Source organism: Eriocheir sinensis, chromosome 63 (genome assembly GCF_024679095.1).
Source record: "Eriocheir sinensis breed Jianghai 21 chromosome 63, ASM2467909v1, whole genome shotgun sequence".
NCBI classification, from domain to species: domain Eukaryota; kingdom Metazoa; phylum Arthropoda; class Malacostraca; order Decapoda; family Varunidae; genus Eriocheir; species Eriocheir sinensis.
The window spans coordinates 502,058-528,567 of NC_066571.1; the positions used below are offsets into that span (position 1 = coordinate 502,058).

The 26,510-nt window shown below is 41.3% G+C and overlaps 1 protein-coding gene across 2 annotated transcripts in view; it reads left to right on the forward strand.

Annotated features, from left to right (window-relative positions):
• LOC126986805 (glutamate receptor ionotropic, delta-1-like) overlaps window positions 1-26,510 on the forward strand; it is a 92,500-nt gene that overhangs the window by 12,725 nt on the left and 53,265 nt on the right. For both annotated transcript variants that reach the window (XM_050843169.1, XM_050843170.1), the window contains exons 3-6: window positions 280-412; window positions 870-1,027; window positions 1,608-1,750; window positions 10,661-10,888. In XM_050843169.1, the coding sequence (XP_050699126.1) occupies window positions 280-412; window positions 870-1,027; window positions 1,608-1,750; window positions 10,661-10,888 (662 nt within the window). The remainder of the gene's footprint in view (window positions 1-279; window positions 413-869; window positions 1,028-1,607; window positions 1,751-10,660; window positions 10,889-26,510) is intronic.

Below are 26,510 nucleotides of genomic sequence, written 5' to 3' on the forward strand. Positions count from 1 at the left end.
TTGTCTTACTTCCTCTATCCCCTCACTTCCTTCCATATTTTTTTTCCTTTTTGACTTTCTTATCATCTATTTCTCCCTCACTACTGCGTTCTTTTTTCTCCATCACTGCACTACGAGTATTTTTGTAAATGGCACTTTCTCCACAGACTAATGTACATTTCTTACCCCTTTCATTTTCCTCTTTCCCTTTATTTCTTGTTTCACTTTCCCGTACATCCCACCGTCCCTAAACCCCTATCACAAAATCTTCCTGCCTCTCTTATCCTCTCTTCCGCGCAGGTGGGTTGGTTCCAATTCTCACCGCACTCCATGATAGACAGGCGCGGGCAAAAGTATGGAAGGGATTATCACGTCGCTATGGCCTTGTCCACCGCCCTCAACTTTACCCCAGTCTTCAAGCAGCCCGTGGACGGTGAGAGAAAGCGGAGGTGACGGATTGGTAAAGTGACTGACTGATTCCGTATCTTGTTTTCTTGCTCCCGTTTTCGTCCTTCTTGCTCTTGCTTTTTTTTTTTTTTTTCCTTTCTTGTTCGTGTTTTCGTTTGTCTATTCTTCCTCTCCTCTATCGACTTCTACCTATGCTACTTGTTCTATTTTGATATCCTCTAGGTCAGTGGTTCTCAACCGGGGGGGGGGGGGGGGGGGCAGGCCCACGCTCAGACGGCAGGGGAAAAAAAAAATCACGGAAAATCACGGACTCAATAGCTATTAGTACAAAGGAGATACAGCTACCACTACTACTACTACTACTATTACTACTACTACTCTCTCACCATCTACCATATATGTTTTTCTGCTAACACTCCATATCATTGCATCTTCTTTCTTCCTCCACCGCATCACGACCACTCTATGTTTGCTTCCTAAAGGTAAACTGTGGGGGTCGCTGTTGGAGAATGGATCGTTTTCTGGTTTGGTTGGGGATGTTGGGCGCGGGGATGTTGACTTCGCTCTGGCTAACATCTTCATAACAGACGCTGACACAAGATGCAGAGTGATGGACTTTTCTAACTTCTATGATTCAGATGTAAGTAGTGACCTCTGCGTGTGTGTGTGTGTGTGTGTGTGTGTGTGTGTGTGTGATCCTGATATGCGTGGTTCTGTGTTTATGGGTGTGTGGATGTGATTTTTCATTTTTTTGTGAGTTTTGATGTTTTTTTCATTCCAAGATTATGATGTTAGTAGATTGTGTGTTTGTGAGCGTTCGTGTAAATGTGATTATCTGTTAATTTGTGTGTCTGTGAGTGTCTGCTTACTCGTGGTTTCTTTTTAGGGACTAGTGCGGGAAGTGGTTAGAACGTATTCCACAAACTTTTCCTTTACCTTTTGTTGATAATTATACGCTTGTTGCAATTTGATAGTCTTTCTAGTCTTTCCTTTTGCCGCTGTGTTTGTGTCTGTCCAATATTTTGTCTGTCTGTCTGTCTGCCTGTCTGTTTACTTATTTGGCTATCAATCAGCCAATCTATTCATCGATCTGTCTTATTTTATTTATCTATCCATCTAACTGTGGTTGTCTATCAACCTATAATAATTCTCTCTCTCTCTCTCTCTCTCTCTCTCTCTCTCTCTCTCTCTCTCTCTCTCTCTCTCTCTCTCTGCCCCAGGTGGCTTGCTTCATGGGTCCTGCGGTCGGTCCTCTCCCACGCTGGCAAAGTCTGGCTCTGCCCTTCACCGTGCACACATGGCTGGCCATCTTGGCTGCCCTCGTCTTCGGCTGTGTCTCTCTCTATGCTTTGGCGTCTGTGAGGTTAGTCTCTCTCTCTCTCTCTCTCTCTCTCTCTCTCTCTCTCTCTCTCTCTCTCTCTCTCGCTTGGGAGGCATTGTGAATGTTACAAGCAAAATAAATGGAAATACAAGGGGGAAATGGGCGCGAAAGCTCAGCGCACCATCACTCCCGACTGTTCTCCGGTCACTGAGAATAGTCTGAATACCGTGACGACGGTGACGTCCACTCTTAAGGCCGCGTCCACACAGGGAGCGAGAAAGCGAGCGAGGGCGAGAAACTTTAATACATATTAACCAATGGAGGTGGCCACACTGGCAGCAAACAGGTAATGGCGAGAAAGCTAGTTGATAAGAGAAAAAGAGAGGAGAGTTGACGATTAACTTTTCTCGCGCGAGATAGCTCAGTCAGAAGGTGTGACATTACAGACATGCTTCTATATTATTTGCCGTAACTCAACTCATACATTATATAGGACATTTTGCTTAACACCGTTAGACGCACCAGTGATTGGAGAACTCGAATATGTTTGTGAAAACTCAATAAAACAGGAACTAAATAAATAGTCATCATCATCATCATTTCATCGACGCCTGCTCCTAGGAGCTCCCACCAGGGGATGGCCACGGCAGAAAAGCTTCCATCTTTCTCTAGCCAGACACTCCCTCCTTGCCTGCTCAAAGTTTCTCAAAGATCTTTCCCCCCTTTCCCCAACGTACTCTTGCACCATATCCCTCCATTTCACTGGAGGTCGTCCTCTAGCATTCCCTTGTAGCGGCAGCCTAGGCCGCTACAGCGAAAACCAAACATTTCTGTTTGTATGTTTTCGAGGCAGCAAACGTTGTAGCTGGTACAACGCCGTTTGGATCCGCTAAGGCCGCCTTGTAGGTTAAAAGACACAACTAATAACCAGTGGTGACTCCATTGAGGAAGACATTTATTTTGAGGCTATACATGTATTTGAATATTATGAATGAATATTTATAATGGTTGATATACAGTAGCGTTTATAATATTAGCTCTTTGGTGATGTTAGTTGCACATAATGTCGCTTATAATAATAAGAATGATTATATACATTTATAATATGTAGTGACTCGTAAGAAAAGAAATTAATGTGTGATGAATATGTGTAATAGATGAAATGGAATAGTGTGTGTTGAAAGTGAGAGAAAAGAAAGAGAGCGTGATGAGTTAAGGGTAGACTGAAGAAATGGAAGATGGAGAGAACGGGATGAGCAATAGAAAATGGAGAGACTTAGAGGGTCACTACACCCTCCCTCTATCTCACTCACATACACCCTTCTGGTCATCTTACTCTCCTCCATTCGCTTCATGTGGCCAAACCACTTTAAGGTCTGTCGCTTCACTTTTTCCACCACTCCACACTTCTTCCCTTCACCCCTGTGACACATTCCAAAATGCTTGTACACACTTTCATTACTCATTTCATCCATTCTACTCACACCACAAGCACTCTTCAAGTAACTCATTTCCACTGCCTGCACTCTAGACCTCTGACTTTCATTCCAGGCCCGCGTTTCACTTGCATATGTGAGGGTTGGTACAATTATTGTATTTCTCAAATCCCTCTTTACCTCCATGCTCACACTTCTGCCATTCACGATTCGTCCCAAAGACCCTACCACCCTTTTCCTTGCAATGCCCTTTCTCTTATCTCTCCCTCCATACCACCATGCTTACACATAATTGATCCAAGGTACTTAAACTCATTGCCCTCCTCCATTTCTTCACCATTCAAAATTATTTTGCATTCTTTTTCACATTCAATTCCCACTCTATATGGGCATACAAAATCTACAACCTCACTTCTACTTCGCTCACAAATCATCACTTTACTTTTGTTGACATTTACTTTCAGCTTTCTCCTATTACAAACACTATCAAAAACACTGACCAAATTTTGTAGGTCACTTTCATTTTCTGCAATGAGCACCGTGTCATCAGCAAACAGTATCGAATTCAGTACCCACTTCCTTCCCTCATCGAACAGTCTTACTCCAACTTCTCCAACTTTGCCCTTCATTTCTCTAATGACATCATCCATATAAATATTGAATAACCATGGTGACATGACGCACCCTTGTCTTAAGCCCACTTTTATCTCAAAATGTTCACTTGTTTCTCCAGTAATTTTGACACATGCAGATGCATCCTCATAAAAAAGACTTTATTGCACTAAGCAGTTTTCCTCCCACACCATAAATCCTTAAAACATCTCACAATGCAATCCAATCGACTTTGTCATAAGCTTTTTTTCCAAATCCATGAAGGCAGCGTATAGTTTCTTTCCTTTTGCTAATATTTTTTCTACTACCATCCTGAAGGCAAATATCTGATCCACACATCCCCTTCCCTTCCTGAAGCCTCCTTGTTCTTCACTGATTTTCTCTTCTGTAAGTCTTTGCACCCTCTCTATTATGACTTTTCCATATACCTTTCCGGGTATACTCAGGAGACTTATACCTCTATAGCTCCCACATTCCCCTCTCCTGCCCTTACCCTTGTAAACTGGGACAATGATGGCTTCCGTCCAGTCTGATGGCATCCCCCCCCCCCCCCCTTCCCATGCTACTTTACATATCTTGACCATCCATTTCACGATTTCATCTCCTCCACACTTCAACATTTCTGCTGTGATTCCATCAATTCCTGCTACCTTTCCATTTTTTTAATATTTTTATTGCCTGATTTACTTCTTCATATGTTAAACTTCTTTCTTTATATACTCCTCCTCTACCTCTACTCAAAACTGCTGCTGTTACAGCTGCTGGACGTCCACCCTCAAAATTCATTAAGTTTTTGAAATATTCTCTCCATCTCTCTTTCATAGCTTCCCTGTCTTTCAACATCTTTCCATTCTCATCCATAATTTCATTTATTTTACTTGAGGAGATATTTTCTGCATTTCTTTCGTTTTTTACTTCTTTCCAATATGATTTCCTGTTCCCTTTATATTTTTCACTTAGTCTTTTTCCAAAGTCTTCATCAACTCTCTTCTTAATTCCTTTTATGGCTTGTTTTAATTAAATTTTGCATTCTCTATATTTCTTTTTCCTTTCCCTTTTTACTTCTTCGGACACATTTCTTTCTTGAGTTTTCTTAAAAAGTTCCCTTTTCTCTTTTACTATCCTCCTTATCTCTTCTGTCCACCATGAATTTCCTTTTCTTTTTCCATCTCTCACCACTTTCATCCCTAACACTTCTTTTGTTGCAGTTACCATTATTTCTTTAAATGTTCCAAGAGCTTTTTCAATATTTGTATTATCTTTTACACTTTCCCATTTTTCACTTAAGGCCTCTGCCATTTCACGGTTATACTCATCTTTTATTTCTTTTTCCTGTAACTTTTCTATCTTCAGTATTTCCTTTTTTACTTCACCTTTCTTTTCAAACACCCAATTTTCTTTCATCTTTAACTCTGCCAGCACTGCAAGATGGTCAGATCCATCGAACATTCCTCTTACTACCTTTGCGTCACAAATTTCTTTTCTAAGCCTTTCATCTACTGCTACATAATCAATCAATCCTTTTTGCTCATTTCCTTCTCCCCTCCTCCATGTGTATCGGTGGATATTCTTGTGCAGAGGAACATTCCCCTCTCAGGACAGACATCCACCAGGCACTCTCCATTTTCATTCTTCCCAGGTATCCCCCATTTTCCCACCACATCCATCACACATTCATCACCCACTTTAGTATTCATATCTCCCATCATAATAAGTTTCCTTTCTTTCTCAAAACTCTTCAAACATGCATTCACTTCATCCCAAAATGCTTCCCTTTCTCTCAGTCCTTTTTTTTTACTTTTTCACATTTACTGGTGGATAAATACACACCCATGCATAATTTTCTAAACCTACTTTTCCTTTCACCCACACAATTCTTGATCCCTTCCAACCAGTCACACCACTCCACACTCTTTCAGACATCATAATAGCACATCCTTCCTTACTTTTGCCTCTATACTTCTCATCTATCCCCGTCCATATAACCCCCCCAGGCACACCCTCCCACGTACCCTCTCTACCATCACTCACACCAGTTCCTCGAATATGTGTTTCACTCACTCCCAACACATCCACTTTACCATTTACAAAATTATCAATCATCACTCTCCTCTTTTCCTCACCACCTAAACCATTCACATTAATAGACACCAGTCTCATACATTCCTTTCTCTTCTGCCGCCCTCTGGCCATCGCTCCTGCCTCTAAGAACTCGATAAAAATATTAGAGGCCACCAATGGGTGGCCAGTCCAATGTTGTGTTATGGAGACTTGCTCCTTGTCAAGGCTAAAAGGATTAAAACAAAGCAGCTGATGGCCACTGCCCCCTTCCCCGTTGGTTCTACCCCGCAGGGTATACTAACGAGTTGAAGTTAAATAATCACTCTGTAATGTTTATAACATTTTACATAAAGCTACCATTTGCAGGGGCTATGAAATGAGTACTAAAATGAACAAATCCATCTTATAGAGAAAATCCCCCTGAACACAATGGTGTATACAGATTTTTCATAAAACGGAAAATAAGTGAAGCACGGAACTATTTATAAAAAAAAAAAAAAACATTTCACCTCATCCTTTGTTTGCGCCGACGCGCCGACGGGGATGGGTGAGACACTGGGTGAGAAGCTATACTATAGTCTGTTCAGAGCATGAAGTCGGTTCAAGGTGTGGCAGATTCCTGAATTCCCATGAGTGCGGTGCTGCCAGTTCGACCGCCAATTATCAGATTAGCACCTACCTACCTACCCACCCACAACCCACCTGTTTATCTCTCTCTCTCTCTCTCTCTCCCTCTCAACCCGGGGAAGGGATCTAAGGGGACACGCCGACCACCACCACCACCACCACTACCACCACCACCACCACCACCAAAACGCGGCAACATGGGGAAAAAATCGCTGCCACATGTCATAGAATTTATACAAATCGTTGTTATAATCCTAAACATCGACACTCATTGTACTATGTAACTTCCTTTACTATATACAGAATATAAAAAAAAATATCGCTTTCAAATAGCACATGGATGGGAAATAAGAGAGAGACGCATGTACGAAGGTTGATTTGGCAGCATAGCTAGAGGTAAACGACGATATCAGCTCCACCCTGAACCGACTTCATGCTCTGAACAGACTATAGTTTGCGGCAGTTTGAGGACCTCGTTCCCATGACAACCCTCGCCCCGCCTTGATTTTCGTGTGGCCATGGAAACTCGCCTTGTCGCTCTCGCTAGCTTTCTCACTCCCTGTGTGGCCGCGGCCTTATTACAATGCCCAGCGCGGCCTGAAGAAAGTATCGTAAAGCAAAAAAAAAAAAAAAAAAAAAAAATCGGTCAAATAAAGCAATTCATAGCAGAGATATGAAGGTAAACAGTAGATTATTCAAACCTCAGCTGACTGAGCGTTTGACGGCGTGGTATTTAACTGCGTAAGACCACCATTTAAATGCCTCACATGTCTGGCAGGCGCGCAAGGCCTTGAGGTTGGACGAAGTGATGCGTGACCTTACATAAAATGCAGTCTTGCATTTTTCGATATTTTGACCACTACCCTCCCACCCCCCCTTACTACCCTTAAAGAAACAAGGAGCGAAATACTCTCCTCCCTCACAACCGTATTCGATACGTCGTTCCGACAAGGCGTCCCTTTGGATTGGAAAAAGGGTAACATGACACCGAATTTTTAAAGAAAGGAGACAAAAAATGCCAGGTAATTTGAGGCCCATTAATCTACCTTCATTTGTAGGTAAGCTACTCGACAGAATTATTAGGGACAAAATTGTGAGTTACCTTGAAAGCCACTCATTAATTAGAGGATTTCTGGCCCCCCAAAATTGCCAGTGATCGCTAGCTACTTTAACTAAAACTGAGTCAACTCCTGTTGAAGCTATGAGGACTCGCACACTTTAAAATCTCTCACGTGATAAATCATGATGCACTGTGCCTATAGTCTACAAGACATTGATCCAAAGTGTTTATGCTAACATTTTTCAGGTGAAGTGGTGAGAAACACTCTACCATTCAGTTGTTACAAACTAAATACTCACATCTAAGCTTACATCATTCTCGCATTTTTTTTCTAATCTCCAGCAGCATGTGTAGCTTGAACCATTTTTCTAATAGATTCCACGAAGACTAATGCTTAATCCGGAAAGTATATATATATATATATATATATATATATATATATATATATATATATATATATATATATATATATATATATATATATATATATATATATTTCAGTAAAGCGTTCGACAAAGTTCCTCATCACCGGCTATTACTAAAATTACAAGCTCACGGCGTAGATGGGAAAGTTTTGAACTGGATCAGGGCGTGGCTTAATGGTAGGAAGCAGAGAGTGCAAATCAATGGTAAAAAAGCGGAATGGGGCAGTGTTACGAGTGGAGTCCCACAAGGGTCGATGCTGGGTCCTCTGCTTTTTATTATTTACATCAATGACTTGGACACAGGAATTAGTAGTGATGTCAGTAAGTTCGCAGATGATACCAAGATCGGTAGAGTAATCCAATCAGACAGGGACGCTAGCGTTCTCCAGGATGAGCTTGACAGACTATATGATTAGGCGGGGAAGTGGCAGATGGAATTCAATGTCGGGAAGTGTAGCATTCTGAGTGTAGGTAGGGATAATCCCTCACACAATTACTTCTTAAATGACACTAACTGTAAGCAGGTCTGGGCGTGAGAGAGACTTAGGAGTACTAGTGAGCGCTGACCTCCGTCCTAGTGCTCAATGCATTCAGATGCATTCAGGCTATAAATCGGACAAATATATATATATATATATATATATATATATATATATATATATATATATATATATATATATATATATATATATATATATATATATATATATATATATATATATGTGTGTGTGTTTGTGTGTGTGTGTGTGTGTGTGTGTGTGTGTGTGTGTGTCTAGTTAAACGTGAGTCAGTTCATTGTAGACCATTTTCTTAAGAAAGTTCTTTCTCTCGGATAATAGTCCTATTCTCTTTTGTCAATTTGGTGATGACTTCACCGTAGGTGCTCATCTTTGTTGCCAGATCGCGATTTCGGGTTTCTTAACCCTTCTTCAGTGGCTTGTGGTGTTCAGTGGAGGAGTTGTTTCCTGCTCGCTGGTGCAGAGAGAATGTACGCCGGGTGCCCGGTATTTAAGGCGTGTCGTCTCCCTCTCCGTGCTGCGCACTGGTTGCTGATTGGTCTGGTTGGTGCGCAGCACTCCTACGCATACTTGGGAGAGCCTGTAGATCTAGGGCCTGCTCGTTTAAGTTGGGCTCCATTTCTTTTATGTTGAGGGCTTCTAGAATAGGGAGGCGTCGTTCGTCGGGGCATCTTGCGATTATGTCTGTGTTTTCTTCTAAAATTTCCTTGTTAGCACTGTATTGTGTTTCCGTAGTAGGTGTTGGCGCGGGGCTCCGGATGTCAGGTGGTAGCTCATTCGCCTGCTCAGCTTCATCGTTGTCATGCCGAAAGCATACTCGAAGCCTATTTTCCTTATCCCTTGAACAAAAATACTTGTCAATGAACCTGACTTGAGAGTCCCCAACCAAGTCTTCTCTTAAAAACTGTGTCAGTAGACGGAAGGGAAGCCGCTACAGGTGGAGATGGAGCGGCGGCAACAGGGGGGTAGGAGGAGGAGGAGGAGGAGGAGGAGGAGGAGGGGAAGAAGGAAACATCGAAACATGGAAATGCAGGCAACAGAAAGCCTATGCAGGCAACAGAAAGCCTAGAAGGCAACAGAAAGCCTAAAAGGAGGAGGAGGAGGAGGAGGGGAAGAAGGGGGAGGAGTAGGAGGAGGAGGAGGAGGACCTTGAAGGGAAAGATGGAGAGAAGGAGGTGGCGGAGGTGGCGGGGGAGGAGGAGGAGGAGGAGGAGGAGGAGGAGGAGGAGGAGGGGAAGAAGGAGGGGGAGGAGGATGTCGTTGTCGCTGAAGGGGAAGGTGGAGAGAAAGAGGTGGCTGAGGTGGTGGCGGAGGTGGAGGAGGAGGTGGTGGAGGAGGAGGTGTGGGAGGAAGAAGAGGAGGGGAGGAGGAGGGGACTGGGGGGGAGGCGGGGGTGGTAGCGGCTGTGGGGGGGCGGGGAGGAGAGGCGAGGGTGGAGGAGAGAGGAGAGGGAGAGCAGGGTGAGACGGATGAGGGGGAAGAAAAGGAGGGAAGGGGGGAGGAACGGGTGGGAGAGGGCGGCAGGGGCGAGGAGGAACTCCCGCGAGTGGAACACTTGCTACACTTTGTCGTCAGGAGACCTTCCCTCAAAATTCCAATGTCCCGTGTCAGCGCATGAATGGCTTCCTCGAGTCGTCTGATGTTCCGTTCATCCTTCTTCGCCTTCATGCAAAACCGACATGAATCGATCGCCCCTTTGCTCGTTTTAAAATACTGGGGTGCTTGCCGGCATCCGCAGTCGACACAGCGTTTTAAGGAGGGCATTGTGCCTTTGTCTTTTCCCTGAGATTAGTGACAAAACAAAGGGTCTCTAGGGAATTTCGCCCACCGCGAGGCTGGGTAGACGCTGCGTTAGGAATTTCCGGACCGTAACAAAAAAGAAAATCAGCCTGAGAACAAGGACCTCCTAGTACACTTCCTGGAAAATAATATGTAAATTATGTGTAGTTAAGTTAAGAAGGAGTACAGTTAGGAAGTTCTATGTGCACTACAGTGTTGTGAAGAGGTGTAGGGGAGGTGTAGGGTGTGGGCAGAGGGGAAGAGCAAGTGTGTAAGGGAGAATGTGTTTAAGTGAATATAACACATAGCGTCTGTGTGATCTGAATATCCATGTAAATTTCTCTCTCTCTCTCTCTCTCTCTCTCTCTCTCTCTCTCTCTCTCTCTCTCTCTCTCTCTCTCTCTCTCTCTCTCTCTCTCTCTCTCTCTCTTCAGCCAGAGGAGCTACGCCCACTATGCACACATCCGCCTCTCATCTGTCATTCTCTATACATGGGGAATACACACGCGCGTTCCCCAGATGGGTGAGGTGAAGATCGCGAGCGTTAGAGTGGCTGTTCTGGCTCTCTGGCTGTACGCAGTGGTCCTAACAGTCGCCTACAGCACTAACTTGACAGCCTCCCTCACCGTGGCCAAGACGGCGCCGGCAATTAACACTTTCAGGTGAGTTTGTGTTTTTATATGTATAGCGGGACTTGGTCGTCGTATTGTTATAGTGCTTAGGATGCTTATTATGATGCTCAGTGATTTAACAGAAGTTTAATTGTTTCTGGTGCTTTTGATGATGATAGCGATAATAATAATGATAATAATAATAATAATAATAATAATAATAATAATAATAATAATAATTATGATGCGACTACTAATAATATAGTAAAACCATTTTAATGAGTCTTTTTTCGTGTTGGCCAGTGCGTGTCAACGGCGACCCGCCGCTCTGCCACACACTCCCAACACCTTTCACTTCCTCTAATGTGTCAGCAATTTACTACTTCTAAGTGAATATAATTAATGATTTGATAATCCAATAAGGCTATAGGGTGTAGAGATCGTTTCGTTTTTTAGGATAATAACAATGATTTTGTACAAATAACACACCATTTGGCACCGCTATTTCCCGGCGCTGTCAGTGTGCTGAGTGACTGATCCAGGGGTGGCCGGAGATAGGGAGGCATGGCCATGGTCGAAGGGAAGGAAAAAAGACTAACTTGACTTCCTGGCTCTTTTCTGTAAGGGCTGCCTCCGACACAAAATTGGGGGGTACAGGGTTTGACGATACTCAAAGGACCATCCAGGAAGGCAATAGGTGCACCCTCACCTAAAGCCGCAAGTACATATACAGCCAGATTTGAAGGGACTCACCATGACTCACCTCTCTCTCATCGTTAACTATAACATAAGTATTTTTCATTATTATAATTGTTATCTATGACTTTTTTGGTATCATTAATATTTTGTTCATATTTTAGAGATGAATATATATATATATATATATATATATATATATATATCTATATATATATATATATATATATATATATATATATATATATATTTTTCTTACAGCTACGGAGACAGTTCAAGGGCGTAAAAAAAAAAAAAAAAAAAAAAAAAAAGGACCGCTACTTACTGCTCCCGAACAGGTTAAAGGAGTGTTCAAAATCAGAGGTCAATTTCGGGAGGAGAGGTGTCCTGATACCCTCCTCTTGAAAGATTTCAAGTCATAGGCAGGAGGAAATACCGATGAAGGAAGATTGTTCCAGAGTTTACCAGCGTGAGGGATGAAAGAGTGAAGATGCTGGTTAACTCTTGCATAAGGGGTTTGGACAGTATAGGGATGGGCATGAGTAGAAAGTCTTGTGCAGCGGGGCCGCGGGAGGAGGGGAGGCATGCAGTTAACAAGTTCAGAAGAGCAGTGAGCATGAAAATATCGATAGAAGATAGAAAGAGAGGCAACATGGCGGCGGAATTCGAGAGGTAGAACACTATCAGTGTGAGGAGGAGAGCTGATGAGACGAAGAGCATTTGATTCCACTCTGTCAAGGAGAGCTGTGTGAGTGGACCCCCCCCCCCCCCACACACACACACACACACATGAGAAGCATACTCCATACGAGGGCGGACAAGGCCCCTGTAAATGGACAGCAACTGTGCAGGGAAGAAGAACTGGCCAGTCTCGAGGAAGCTGATTTAGTAAGAGATGAGATATGAAGTTTCCAGTTGAGATTTTGAGTTAGGATAGACCGAGGATGTTTAGTGTTGAGGAAGGTGATAGCTGGGTCTTGTCAAAGAATAGGGGATAGTTATTTGGAAGATTGTGTCGAGTGGATAAGTGGAGAAACTGTGTTTTTGAGGCGTTGAAGGACACCAGGTTCCTCTTGCCCCAATCGGAAATAATAGTAAGGCCTGAGGCTAAGCGTTCTGCAGCCTCCAGCCCTGAGTCGTTAAGTTCCTGTAGGGTGGGTCTTCTATTAAAGGAAGTTGAGTAATGCAGTGGTATGCCTATGTGAATGAGCTATGTAGGAAATAATGACGGAAAGTGTACATTACTTTATAGGTAGCCTACTATCATCGCCTTCAGTGCTCGTTTTGCAGGGCCCGTTCTCCCTTGAAAACTTGCAGTATTATGATTGTACTTTGTTTCTTAGGTGATGTCATTGATTGTTTAAGTAGAGTGTCGTTATTCAATTAAGTTTCGAATATTTTTTAATCATTAAAGAAGCTAGATTATCTCAATCATATATATTTGGTACGTGTCTTTGACACAATCTATGATGTCATCAACAGCCAATCAGGTGGAAAGGGGCGGAGCTTAGCCAGAATGGGGGAGTGGCTTCTCGGTACAAATTTGCCGTTAATTTGGACCGACTATAGTTTCTTGCATCCTACACTTCAAATATTGTGTTATAAGTTATTAGGGGATAATGAAACAATTCTGCAAAAAAATATTTATTTGAAAACGTAAAAAAAAAATAAGTCGTCTGTAATAACTTGTTTTGCGCAGATGCTGCGTCAAAATAGTGAACCATAAGACCTCAACAGGGTTAATTAATATTAAGTTGAAAGAAGTGTCGGTCGAGCTTGTTTTTAAAGGAGTCAATCGTGTTACGTTGGTGAAGAAAATTTTGGAGTAGTCTGAATTTACTTGTTTACATTTAAGTTTTGTGCCATTATTCCTCGTTCGCAAAGGATCATCGATCATAAACAATTTTGATTTGTCCACGTTCATAAATCCATTAAGTATTTTAAAACATTCGATCAGTTTTCCTCGGAGGCAACGTTTCTCAGGAGAGAACATGTTAAGGGTGGAAAGTCTCTCTTCGTAGGGTTTGTTGCGCAAGGAAGGGATCATTTTTGATGGCCGACGTTGAACACCTAATTTAGCAATGTCCTTTGCATGGTGGGGAGACCAAAACTGTATCGCATATTCCAAGTGAGGCCTGACTCCTATTGTCAAGCGGAAATACTACTTCTTTATTCTTGAATTATTAATGAATTATTAATGAAGCTCAACATTCTGTTTGGTTTATTTGATGCATCGATGCATTGCTGTGTGAATTTGAGGTTTGACGAAATTTTGACACCTAGGTCCTTGACGCATTAAACGCTTTTGAGTTTGACGCCAAGCATTGCGTATTGGAACCTCTTATTTCTTGTTCCAACTTGAAGGACTTGGCACTTGTCTACATTAAAAGGCATCTCATATCTATCAGACCAAGCCTAAATTCTAAGCAAATCTTCTTGGGGACAGTCTGTCTTCGTCTGTGAGAACCGAGTCACCAATCTTTGTGTCGACTGCAAATTTACTTATGAGATTATTGATTCCAACGTCCATGTCGTTGATGTAAATAATGAAGAGCACTGGGCCAAGATCCGAGCCCTGAGGGACGCCACTAGTGACAGGCGCCCATTCTGAGTTAAACCCGTCGATCACCACTCTTTGTTGTCTGTTGCTCAACCAATTCGCGATCTGTTTGTTTACTTGACCGTCAATACCTAGTGTTTTAATTGAGGAAGTAATTTATGGTGTGGAAATTTATCAAACGCTTTCTGGAGATCAAGATAGACAAAGTCCTGATTTGGTTACGTCATAAACTGAGAAGAGGTCGTTATAAAAGGCCAATAGGTTTGTTAGGCAGAATCTTTTCTTGCGGAAGCCATGTTGTGAATATTTAATTAATGAGTGGCTTTCAAGGTAACTCACAATTGTGTCTCTAATTATGCTCTCGAGGAGCTTACCTACAACTGAAGTTAGACTAATGGGCCTGTAATTACCCGGTATTTTTTTATCTCCTTTCGTAAAGATCGGTGTTACGTTAGCCTTTTTTCCAATCAGAAGGGACGATGCCTTATAAAGGACATATTGAATACGGTTGCGAGAGAGGAGAGTATTTCGCTCTTTGTTTCTTTAAGGGGAGGTTTCCACTTGGGCGTTTCCCATGTTAAATGGCTTGTCTTCTTTTCAATTCTCCTCCCTTATTTCTTAACCGATGTGCTCCATTCAAAAAGCATTTTATTTAGGAAGGATGAGGGAAGAAGGTAGAGTCCTTTATTATTGATAAAAAAAAAAAGGAAAAAAAAATGTTCGATGAAAAAAAAAAATCTAAAAATCAAAATGAACTTCAAAGAAAATCTAGCAGACTCTCAGTTGTTCCTTTTGTATTGTTTCATAATCCTGAAGCATTGAAACTAGTATAACAGTAAAGGCCTAGAGGAGATATTTTTTAGCAGACTCTCAGTTGTTCCTTTTGTATTGTTTCATAACCCTGAAGCATTGAAACTAGTATAACAGTAAAGGCCTAGAGGAGATATTTTTTAAAGTGCAAAATCATGATTTTGAGATATCAAATGATGAAGTTTAAATATTTGTTTTATTTTACCTATTCCACCTAGGGACCTGAAATCCACAGGATATATACATCAGGATATGAAGAAAAAGCAGACGTGGTTTCCTTTACTTAAATTCATTGATTGTGTAAACAGGCTGCTTTGTTTACTCAAAGTTACGTCTTTTTTACGGGGTCATAAATCCATGTACTCGAAGTTTACCATATTTCGCCGTATTTCAAAGTAAAAACCAGTGTCCTACTGTGTAATATCAATAAGATATAATTAAAAAAGGCATTTGAAGCGGATACATAGAGTATTTATTAGATTTATGAAAAAAATATTATATAAATCTATTTGTCAGATAAATATGAAAAATATTAGCGACTGCTAATATTTCCCATTTTCTTAGCCAGTGATGAGAGAACCTAAGAGTTTCATGACAGACCAAGAAAAAAGATTCCTAAAATTAAAAAGTGAAAACATGGAATGCAGCACGTAGCGCCGCGCGGAAGCTCATTCCAGCACGTTGCGATGCATGTTGCATACCTCTATATTACTTTTTCATCAGATTTATTCATATATCAAAAGAATGATAAAAACTCACAGAATATTATGGGCCAAAAAATTAAAAATAAAAGGATTTTATTTTTTTTCAGGAGCCCAAGTGGAAACCTCTCCTTAAGTAGTATAGGATATAGTTTGTCAGGTTCAGGACTTTTATTTGTTTTAAGGGATTGGAGAGAAAATTTAGGACTTCATCGGTACTTATTACAAAGTTTGGCATTGCATTAGCGGGACTTATGTTAGTACTGTTGTCGTCGCTGGTGTTGGTGGTATTGGTGGGAAGACTGCTATTATTAAATACCGAGGAAAAATAGTTGTTGAGGTTCGCTACGTGTTGGCTGTCAGTCACTAATTCCCTGTCACTGTTAGTTAGAATTCCAAGTTCACTTCTGATCGCCTTCCTGTTGTTTATATAACTGAAGAAGGATTTCGGATTATTTTTACAGTTGGCTGCAATGTTTTCTTCATATCTACGCTTTGCCTGACATACTAATCTTTTTACTCGCCGCCTGGCTTCATGATAACGTCTAATGTTTTCGGGCGTGTTTTGCTCTTTCTTTAGCCTGTAAGATAATTTTCTCGAATGCTTGATTTCGCTATTAACCAAGGTAGACTTTTATTAGTGTTCCTTCGCTTTTTGCAAAATGGGACAAATATGTTCTGGTGAATGAGTAAATGATTTTTAAAGTTAAGCCAGGCTTTCTCTACGTTGCAATCATCTGATAGTTTTATTTCTGTTAGTTTTTGTCGAATTTCTACGAAATTTGCTCTTTTGAAATTGGGCACCTTTACTTTATTTTCAGTCACTGTTGTTTGAGTTCTAATGTCGACGCGCATTAATTTATGATCGCAAGAACCGAGGTGTTCTCCTACCATTACATTAATGACTAGGTTGTCTTGGATCGCTATAACAAGGTCTAATATGTTATTTTGTCGAGTTGGTTCAGCAACCATTTGGCTTAGATAATTTTCTTCTAAGAATTCGATCATTCTATGTGACTCGCCTTCTGTACCTGACAGTGCCGCCCACTCGATATGGGGGAGGTTAAAGTCTCTTAATATCAGTGAGTCGCTGTTTTTATGTAACTGCCTTAAAACATTGTACATCAACATTATCTTTGAGTGATTGCCCCGGAGACGGATGTATTTAGCTTATTTTTACAATATTTACTTGCACGCACAAGAATTCAACGTTACTGTCTCGTGGTATTCTGTCATTGGGTTGAAAATAGCTTTTGAAGTAAAGGGCGATGCCACCATCTCTACGGTTAACACAATTTTTGTTAACGAGTCTGTAGCCATCAATGTTGTATTCTGAACTTAAATCAATATTTGTGGTATCGGTTATAGGAATTACGTCAAAATTTTCTATTGCAACATGACAATTCATCAACCTTGTTTCTTTGGCAACGCGCATTGAAACTTTGGATTTTTATGTTATCATGAGGTTTAGTACTGGAGGTGGTGTTACTTGCGGGTTCATGGTTTGGCGTTTGTTGTGCTGCATGCCATCTATTTACACGGGCGCGGTGAAGAGGCGCGGCCGAGAGCATTTTTTTGTCCGGGTGTCACGCACTGCATCGTTAAGGAGCCTTCCGAATCTGGCTGCTCCGACGGGGGACAGGTGGAGTCCGTCCCTTTGGAAGAGCTCACCCTGGTCGGAGAAATTACCCCAGTCTTTAATTAAAGAAATCGACGTCAAGCTCCCTGCAAAGAGTCTGTAAGTGGTTGTTAAGGCTGAAAAGAGAGAGAGAGAGAGAGAGAGAGAGAGAATGTTGCGACTCTACTACTTTTTGTGTTTCTTACATTTTTTTTTTCATGATTCCCTTCTTGCTTTCAGTTATTCTTTTCCTGTTTTTATCTCACACTGTTTTGTTTCATTTGTTGTATCTGTTTTTTTATTTATCTCTCCATCTTCACCTTCTCCCTACTTTTTCTTTTAATCTCTCTCTCTCTCTCTCTCTCTCTCTCTCTCTCTCTCTCTCTCTCTCTCTCTCTCTCTCTCTCTCTCCTTTTTTATACTATTTTGAATATTTATAGGTAGCGACTTTGCATACAGCTTATTTATTCTTAGTTGGGTTCTGATTCTTTTGCAATCCAATGTTTTCGCTCCACAATACTACTCGTGAAAACTTGTTGTTAATCACCTTCTGCCTTTTCTGTTTTTAAAACTGTTTAACATTACAGTTAAGCCTCCAACCGTATTTCTATCAACTGAGCAACTCTTAAATTCATCTCATTCATCCGGGTGAGGTGAGGAAGGTTAGGGAGGAAGGGTGAGGTGTGTATTTATTTTAAATGCATTTTTGTTTTTCGGTATAAAAATAACTATATTAAAACATAATATGACTGACAAATTAATCAACATCTATTTCTACTAGAAAGTAGATATACGGTCTCTGAAAGTGAAGATCAACACCAAGATTGCCCAGTGCCCATTAAATGTACCATCCCCGTGTGATTAGTGCATGTCATGTTCCCTCAGCAAAAAGTTGGAAAGTTTCGTTTAGTCGGCGCAACATGTGGTCATATGCCGGAGAGAGACAGAAAGGGAAGGAATTATAGAAGGGAACAGATCCCAGGAGACGGGACACAACCCCCGATTAATACCTGATACCCACTCACTGCTGGGTGGACAGGGGCGTAGGGTATCGGAAAAGCCGCCCAAATTTTTCCACTCCGCCCGGGAATCGAACCCGGGCTCTCTCGGTTGTGAGCCGAGTGTCTTCCCTCAGCAGCTCAGCAGAAGTTACCGCTCAAAGGTCTGGGTCTCGAGCAAAATCGTTCCCGTGATATACCGGCTTTACACTCGTATATTTACGCTCCCCAATCACGGCAGCGGCGGGCAGCCACCAACCTAAATCGTCGGCAATATTAATATACCTGGGCGCCCAAGGTTAGCAAGCGTGAGCATGAAAACCAAAACAAAGTCACGTGATTTCTCGGCGTGTACATGAACTGCAGCGGCAACAGCTGTTTTCTCTCGAGATAGATCATATTTTCAGGATTACCTTGTCTCCAGGTATAGTTGTTGCCATACCTCAAAGGTGCGTGTGGCCTCTGGGTTTGTCCGCCTCACTTGACCTCGAGTCTGTGGTGGGTAATAATAATAATGACGGCCAGTGTGACATTTCTGCTACCCACAGTTTAACTTGTAATTTTGGAGAATCACTCCTCCCCGCCATAATACGATATTACGCCTCCATATTATGGTTAAGGGACTAAATACATGCCCTTCAATCATAATATGGAGGCGCAAGTACTTAAAAGTAAAGAAAAAGGCCGAATTAAGCCCCTTCCCCCAACGATCTTGGGGGACCCGCGGAAGTCGTTTTTTGGGGGGGTAGGGGAGCATATTTAAACTACTCCAACCGAACTTTACGGCCTGCTAACGGGGGGAGGGCTTTGCCCCCCCGACCTCCCTGCTAACCAAGGGGGGCTGTGCCCCCCTGGACCCCCCCTTACCTATACTAGACGGAATATATGTCTGCAGCGTGGATAAGGAAATGGTGGAAGCGGTCGCCAACATCCGGGAACGTTCTCCTGAACACTGACTCGGCTAGATAGTTGGCGAAATGGTGAGTTCGCCTTCCGAACCTTGGAATGCTGCTCCTCACTTCCCTCCACTCCCACTCTATGTTTTGGGTGTGGGCACCACTCTGCGGATCCACAAAGTTCAAAGAGTGGTTGACTGTGGAGTGGGTGCAGCCTTCGCCACTTAAGTTATTAAAGCTGCGCCAGCAGTCTGTAACTATGTGAGTGCCCGGGAGAATGTTGTCTTTCATAACTCGCACGAGTGTCCTTGTGCCAGGTCACGACAAGCACTAGCTACCCACGTGCCTTCTATGACACGTCCACGATTGTATTTCCTCTTGACAAACTTGGCTCCATCCACCTCCACAGTCTTGCCTTGGCCACCAAGTTTGACTGAGTTGTTGACGCATTAGTCCACAGCCACTTCCCGGCAAAAGGAAAACAAGTCAATGACTATCTTGGCGTCAATACGCACTTCCCGCGCACAGTTTAACACTTTTTGTTGCTAGTTCCACAAATCGGTTCCATAGATTATCTGGCTAATACTCAAGTTTGACCCGCCGAACCACGAATTCTTATGTGCCGACAGGAAGAAGCGACAGCGCTGAACCGCACCTTTTTTTTTTTGTTCTTTTCAATACGACGCTGCCGATCGCACCTGAACACAAAATTTTCCTTAATTTCTAGTTCACTGTCACATTTTGGGCATTTACAGTACAACGTGTCAAATTGTGCTCTCGCAAGAACTCCAAAGTTTTCTCCTTGTTCTCAAACAGCCTACCCATCTCCACTAAGTTCCAGTCACATTCAGAACATCTGTCCTCCATTTCTTCAGTAAAACAGGTGGGGCCCAGGTGAGCCAAGCAGGTGCAAGCCAAGAAACACCTTACCTCGAACCTTCGATAGACTCGACCATAGACTCCGTATCCTTGACGCTGTCGGCGGAACCGCCTATATATTAGGCGGGCAAACTCTCAAAATAAAAACAAAGGCGATCTGACTTTATTGTTTTACCTAGCCTTACCAAATTTTGCATGTAGCCCCCCACTAGTAATACGCATGGACCCATGAAGTCACATTTTCATTTCAGTTCGTTTTAGTATCAATAACATATACAAAAATATCTTAAGCACCAATAAAACACAACACTAACATCTCTTCTGCCTTCTCAGTTTCTGCTTTTTAAAGCCACTCAGGTATAGGCTACATAAAAAAGTGACATACGACTCGGCAAGTGTCTAAACATAAGGAATTTTGACGTGTTGCATGTAAATAACTTGGGTAGCTTAATATTCGAAATAGCCTAGCATCGCATTCAACAGTTACACTCTTTCATGTTATGTTATTAATCATTATTTTTACATGCAGTAAATCATTAAGATACCCTTTATATGCGCTTGCAGAGCCAGGTGTCTTTTAATGTACATGAAATGAGCTATCAATCAAAGAATTTGAAAAACCACAGATCGTTCGAGCATGATGTGACTATGTTATTTGATACAATCTTGTCTTTTCGCGTGCTTGTGTGTTAGATTATCGATGCAAACGACTGAGTTGTTTTATGTATACATAGATATTCAAATATGTTGAAAAATAAGCTTGAATGGTTATCACAACAGTTGATTTTCATGCATACACGAACTAGAAATGCCCAGGTGACACATCCATCAAAATTTCCGCTTTGTTGGTGGACAGACGGATTGAAACAGACTATAGACAGAACTACTGTATAATATAAGTAACAGGGAGCCTGAAATGAGATAGGAGGTAAGAATAATAAGTAAATAATAAAAATCATATATATAAATGCCCTCACCGCAAAAGAAATCGATGTCCGGAGATGCATTAGGCTAGTATTTTATTTTAGTCTCTCTCTCTCTCTCTCTCTCTCTCTCTCTCTCTCTCTCTCTCTCTCTCTCTCTCTCTCCACTTCAGGAATTCCACCTGCAACACTTGTTTCCTCACAATTTTAGAAAAATACCACCATCTCTTTTATCAATTCTTCGTGGACTTATGAGTGAATAATGTATTACAGATAGCTATTCAAAATTGGTGTCTAATATAAGTAACAGGGAGCATGAAATGGGATAAGAGGTAAGGATAATAAGTGAATAATAAAAAGTATATATATATATATATATATATATATATATATATATATATATATATATATATATATATATATATATATATATATATATGCAATCACCGCAAAAGACAGTGGAACGCCAGCACTCGTCGAGCGAGCAACTCTCCAGGCCTCTAGGCAACTCTCCAGGCCTCTGGGCCACCTATAGACTGTTGAGTTGCTCGCTCTTCGTCTCATCAGCTCTCCTCCTCATACAGATAGTCTTTTATCTCTTAAATTCCGTCGCGATGTTGCCTCTCTTTCTATCTTCTATCGCTATTTTCACGCTGACTTCCCTTCTGAGCTTGCTAACTGGATGCCTCCCCCACTCCCGCGACCCCGCTGCACACGACTTCCTACTCATGCTCATCCCAATACTGTCCAAACCCCTTATGCAAGAGTTAACCAGCATCTTCACTCTTTCATCCCTCACGCTGGTAAACTCTGGAACAATCTTCCTTCATCTGTATTTCCTCCTGCCTACGACTTGAACTCTTTCAAGAGGAGGGTATCAGGACACCTCTCCTCCAGAAATTGACCTCTCTTTCGGCCACCTCTTGATTCTTTTTTAGGAGCAGCGAGTAGAGGGCTTCTCTTTTATTACTGTTTCCTTTTTTTGTGTGCCCTTGAGCTGTCCATTGTTGTAAAAAAAAAAAAAAAAAAAAATAGACTCCGGATACTTGACGGGTGTTGGGAAGGCTTTTCCGCAACAGCTGGAAAGATAGGCAACATTTCGCGCTCTCTCTACCCTCCACCCCCCCACACACCACATATTATATATATATATATTTATATATTTATATATATATATATATTTATATATATATATATATATATATATATATATATATATATATATATATATATATATATATATATATATATATATATATATATATATATATATATATATATATATATATATATATATATATATATATATATATATATATATATATATATATATATATATATATATATATATATATATATATATATATATAATATATATATATATATATATATATATATATATATATATATACACAACACACACTCACACACACACACACACACACACACACACACACACACTAACCAGAAATCAATTTTGGCACCCTGCATATCCCGACGCTCTAAAGCTAAGGTTATTATTTCGGCTGATCAACCTTACATTATGATTTTCAATATGGTAAAATAATCCCCATCTGGCAACGGCAGTTCCTTGTGTGAGATTAATTTGTCGGACGTCAGTAACGGCAAAGTATAATCATAACAAGTATGTTCACGCGCAGGAGAGGCGTGGCAAAGAGGTGGCGTCATATATTCTCGGTGAGTCCGAGGCATGGTGGAGTCGGCACTGCCCGCTAATCCCCTTCATTGAGGTGAAGCAGCCGAACTGTCATTTTTAGGGCCGCAAGATGAGGGATTCCCGGGTGAGAGCTCACGTCTACTACCTTAGTTGTTAACTCCAGACGCCATATCATTCATTATGATGGTGGTGTTTTTGAGAACTGTACATTTATTGTTGCGGTAGATCTATTTCGTAAATACTTAACCTGACAACACCAGGCAGCCTGGCCGAGCCCATTAAGGGGCGGCCTGACCTGACAACACCTGACATCTGGCAGGTGGCCAAAACCTTGCGGCCCTAAAAAGTGACAGTTCGGCGGAGTAAGGCCCCTGCATATGGATAGCAACTGTGCGGGGGAGAAAAACTGGCGGAGACGATACAAAACGCCCAACCTCTAGGAAGCTGATTTAGCGAGAGAGGAGATATGAAGTTTCCAGTTGAGATTTTGAGTTAAGGAAAGACCGAGGATATCTAGTGTTGAAGAAGGTGACAGCTGAGTGTTGTCGAAGAATAGGGGATAGGTGTTTGAAAGATTGTGTCAAGTTGATAGGTGGAGAAATTGAGTTTTTGAGTGACAAACAGTATTTAATTTTGAACAATAACTGAAGTCAGAATGATTGAATCACTGGTTCTGATGACTGATACCGATTGACTGATTGAGTCTGATTCACTAAAAAAAAAAAAAAGACTTTTCTGTGAGCATGCCGCGCTGCAAATATGTTCGATAATTTTCTAAGTACCGCAAAAAGTACTGCTGGATATTTTAGTGCGGTCCGCGGTAGTGCGGTATTTTCAGAAAATTTGCGGACGTGCGGTAGTGCGGTACTTTTTTAGTGATGCGGTACTACCCCACTACAGCACTACCGCACTAAGTACCGCACTTGCCCACCTCAGGCTTTTACCCCACAATTTCCCTGGTCTTCATAGCCCTCCCTACTACCAGGTGTTTTAATTTTGTTGAAGGGGAGAAAAATATTGACTGATATTTCTTATCATTAGTTTTAGACGCAGTACATATTTGAGGCGCCGGTAAAATTAGAGTAATACAACAGTATGTGATAACTTTGAAAGGCTAGTAATGCCGTGGGAGCAATATTGGAGGCGCGTTGTGATCCTCCATATTTACCGTTTATCTTCCCAAAGTTTTCTTGGTACCCATTAGTTAGTCAGCCCAAAAGGGTGAATGAACAGTTGGGTGAGCTGCGTGTCGACTGATCAAGCTGAGATTCATACACGGATACACGGATTTTCTGCTGAACATGCTAACCAATGCACTAATGTTTCTTTTTAATCGTCTCCTGGGCATTTTTGACGTGCAGCCCTCCCAGCTGTTCATTCTCCTTTTCAGTGTGCTAAAAAAGGGGAAGTAAAGGATAAAACACCCCAAGGACAAATATTTACAAAGTCTTAGGTAAATAGTTTAGCTCTGCCACCTCAAAATATCATGTATGTATTCTTCCAAGCTATGGGTAAAGGGCAAAAATACATGTTGTTTTTAATATGAAGGTGTACATTGGAAGTAACTAACCTAAGCAGACGTAACGTAACCAAACCTAACCACTGCAGGTACCGTCCCACCTGGCCACTGCACTGACAGTGGTGGCAGGGTAATGTTAGGTTTTCTTAGATTAGTTACTCTTCTTTATCACTTCTATTGAATTACTTATTTGTATATTTTCATCAAATTATAATGGTACTGAGTATTATTAATATGAAAACAGTAAGAAATAAAGCAGGGGGAATTGTTTCTTGACTCAAAGAAATGGATTTGCTTACAGCAAATGGTCTTTTATGATATCTGTAACTTGACTGCTCTCTGATACTATAAATGGACACATTCACCACAATACAGCCCCATGGCTTTGTCCTGGAGCAGAAATAGTGGATAATCCTGTGTCCATTCTCCATCCGTTCCATTTGGCCTGTACAGTACTCTTTTCTTCTCTTCTATAGCACACGTTCCATTGTTTTGGACTGTTAAGCCCTAGTATTTGAACTTATCTACCTTTGCCAGCTCCACTCCCTGAAACCTCATTGTACCATCTCCATAGGGCTCACTCACATGTACTCAGTCTTGTTCCTAATGATTTTCATACCTCTTCTCTAGAGCATACCTGCACCTCTCTAGTTCAGTTTCAGTTTCTTCCATGCTTTCACTACATATCACAATGTCATCCACAAATATCATGGTCCAGTTCTGCCTGACCTCATCCGCCAGCCTGTACATAACTACTAAGAATGAGCGGGCTGATCCTTGGTGTAGTCCAACCTCGACCCTGAAACTCTCCGTAACTCCTGCCATACCAGCAACATCATAAACCTCTTCGGACACATGCTGTGCTTCCTCTGATAAGAGGAAATTATACGTAGGAAGGGCACCAGATATATCAGTTGACAACTTCTCCAATAGCCCTGCTATCTGATGACTAAAATTTATATGCAGTCAGCTATGGTGAAGAGGAAATTGCTTGTGGCCAGGTATTTCACTGTGACAAGCATCTGAAGATTCAGAAGAGTTCCACATCCTGTGGGAGAGACATGCAAAAAGTATTAGTATAAAAAAAAACTGCTGTCATGTTGAAATTAGGATAAAATAAATAAAAGATGGGTGTGCTGAAAACAAGTGACCTGAGAAAGAGACAAGCTGGAAAATTTAAACAGAAGTACAATATAACAGTGACTGAGGGACAGAGTAATGAATGGAAGAACATAATTTAATGCTAATGCAGCTATAGCGTATGCCCTCAACTTTAACTTTTTTTAACTGAAAGATAAGAAAGGGGCCGAGCTGAACCTAACCTGCACAATCCTACATGACCTACCAGAAGATTGTGGCCTGACCTGAGTGGTATATTTCAGAGACACTGACTTAATTTTTTGGTAAACTATGATGCTTTATCGTATGGAAATAATTGTCGTACCAGAAAACAACGACCAGAACAGTGGAGTTAAATATTTACAGAACAACAACACAGCTATTTCAAGAAAATATAAAAGAAAATCTCCTTAGCTGCCATTCTCATAAATTACTCAGAAATGAATACTGTAGTCAGTGTTTTAAATAAGTGAGAAAATCATTTTATTGCTGTGGAAACTTGTGGTGTGAAGTAGCTGTCAGGGCAAATGACACTATCTTAGAGCTGCAGCCCAACATTAGGACAGTAACGTATCACTGCTAAGCATAATAACCTATTGCTGCTAAAATAAACTATGGCGACTTAATAGATTGAGAACTATATATTAATCCACGGAACTAAGCAAACCTAATAATTAGCAACCTAATGCCCTTTAACTAATAAATCTATTAGAGATGAAATAGTTAGCTTTCACTGTAAGACAGTAGCCTATCACCTCTTATCTAGTTATTCATAACACAAACAGTCGTACTGATTAGTACATAAAAAATATACCAGAACTAAAATGGTGGCCACCCGTGATGGGTGTAATTCTATCGTTTTCGTTTTCTCTCCCCCTCCCCTTCTGCCTGGGACCAGTTATTATGAATAGTTCCATTATACCTTGAATGCTTTTTGGGTGGCTGTCTTACATATTCATATTTCATAATAGATTTCATGTTGATTGAGTGCCACAAAATCCACAGGTATATGCAATGGTTTAACTCTGTCAGCATACCCATATGAGCCACGAAGACAACTACATACAATTTTTCAAAAATAAATGTCAATAGATATAAAACACTAAATATACTTACCAAAAATATCCATTACGTTGCCAGAGACGACAGACTCTGTTGTGCTGGCGGTGTACGATACGCTGCCCGATAAAACGCTTGTACAACAAATATAAAGGTGTTTTGAATAATTATTTCAATTATATACACTTTCTGCATGCTAGGTATGTCATATCATTGC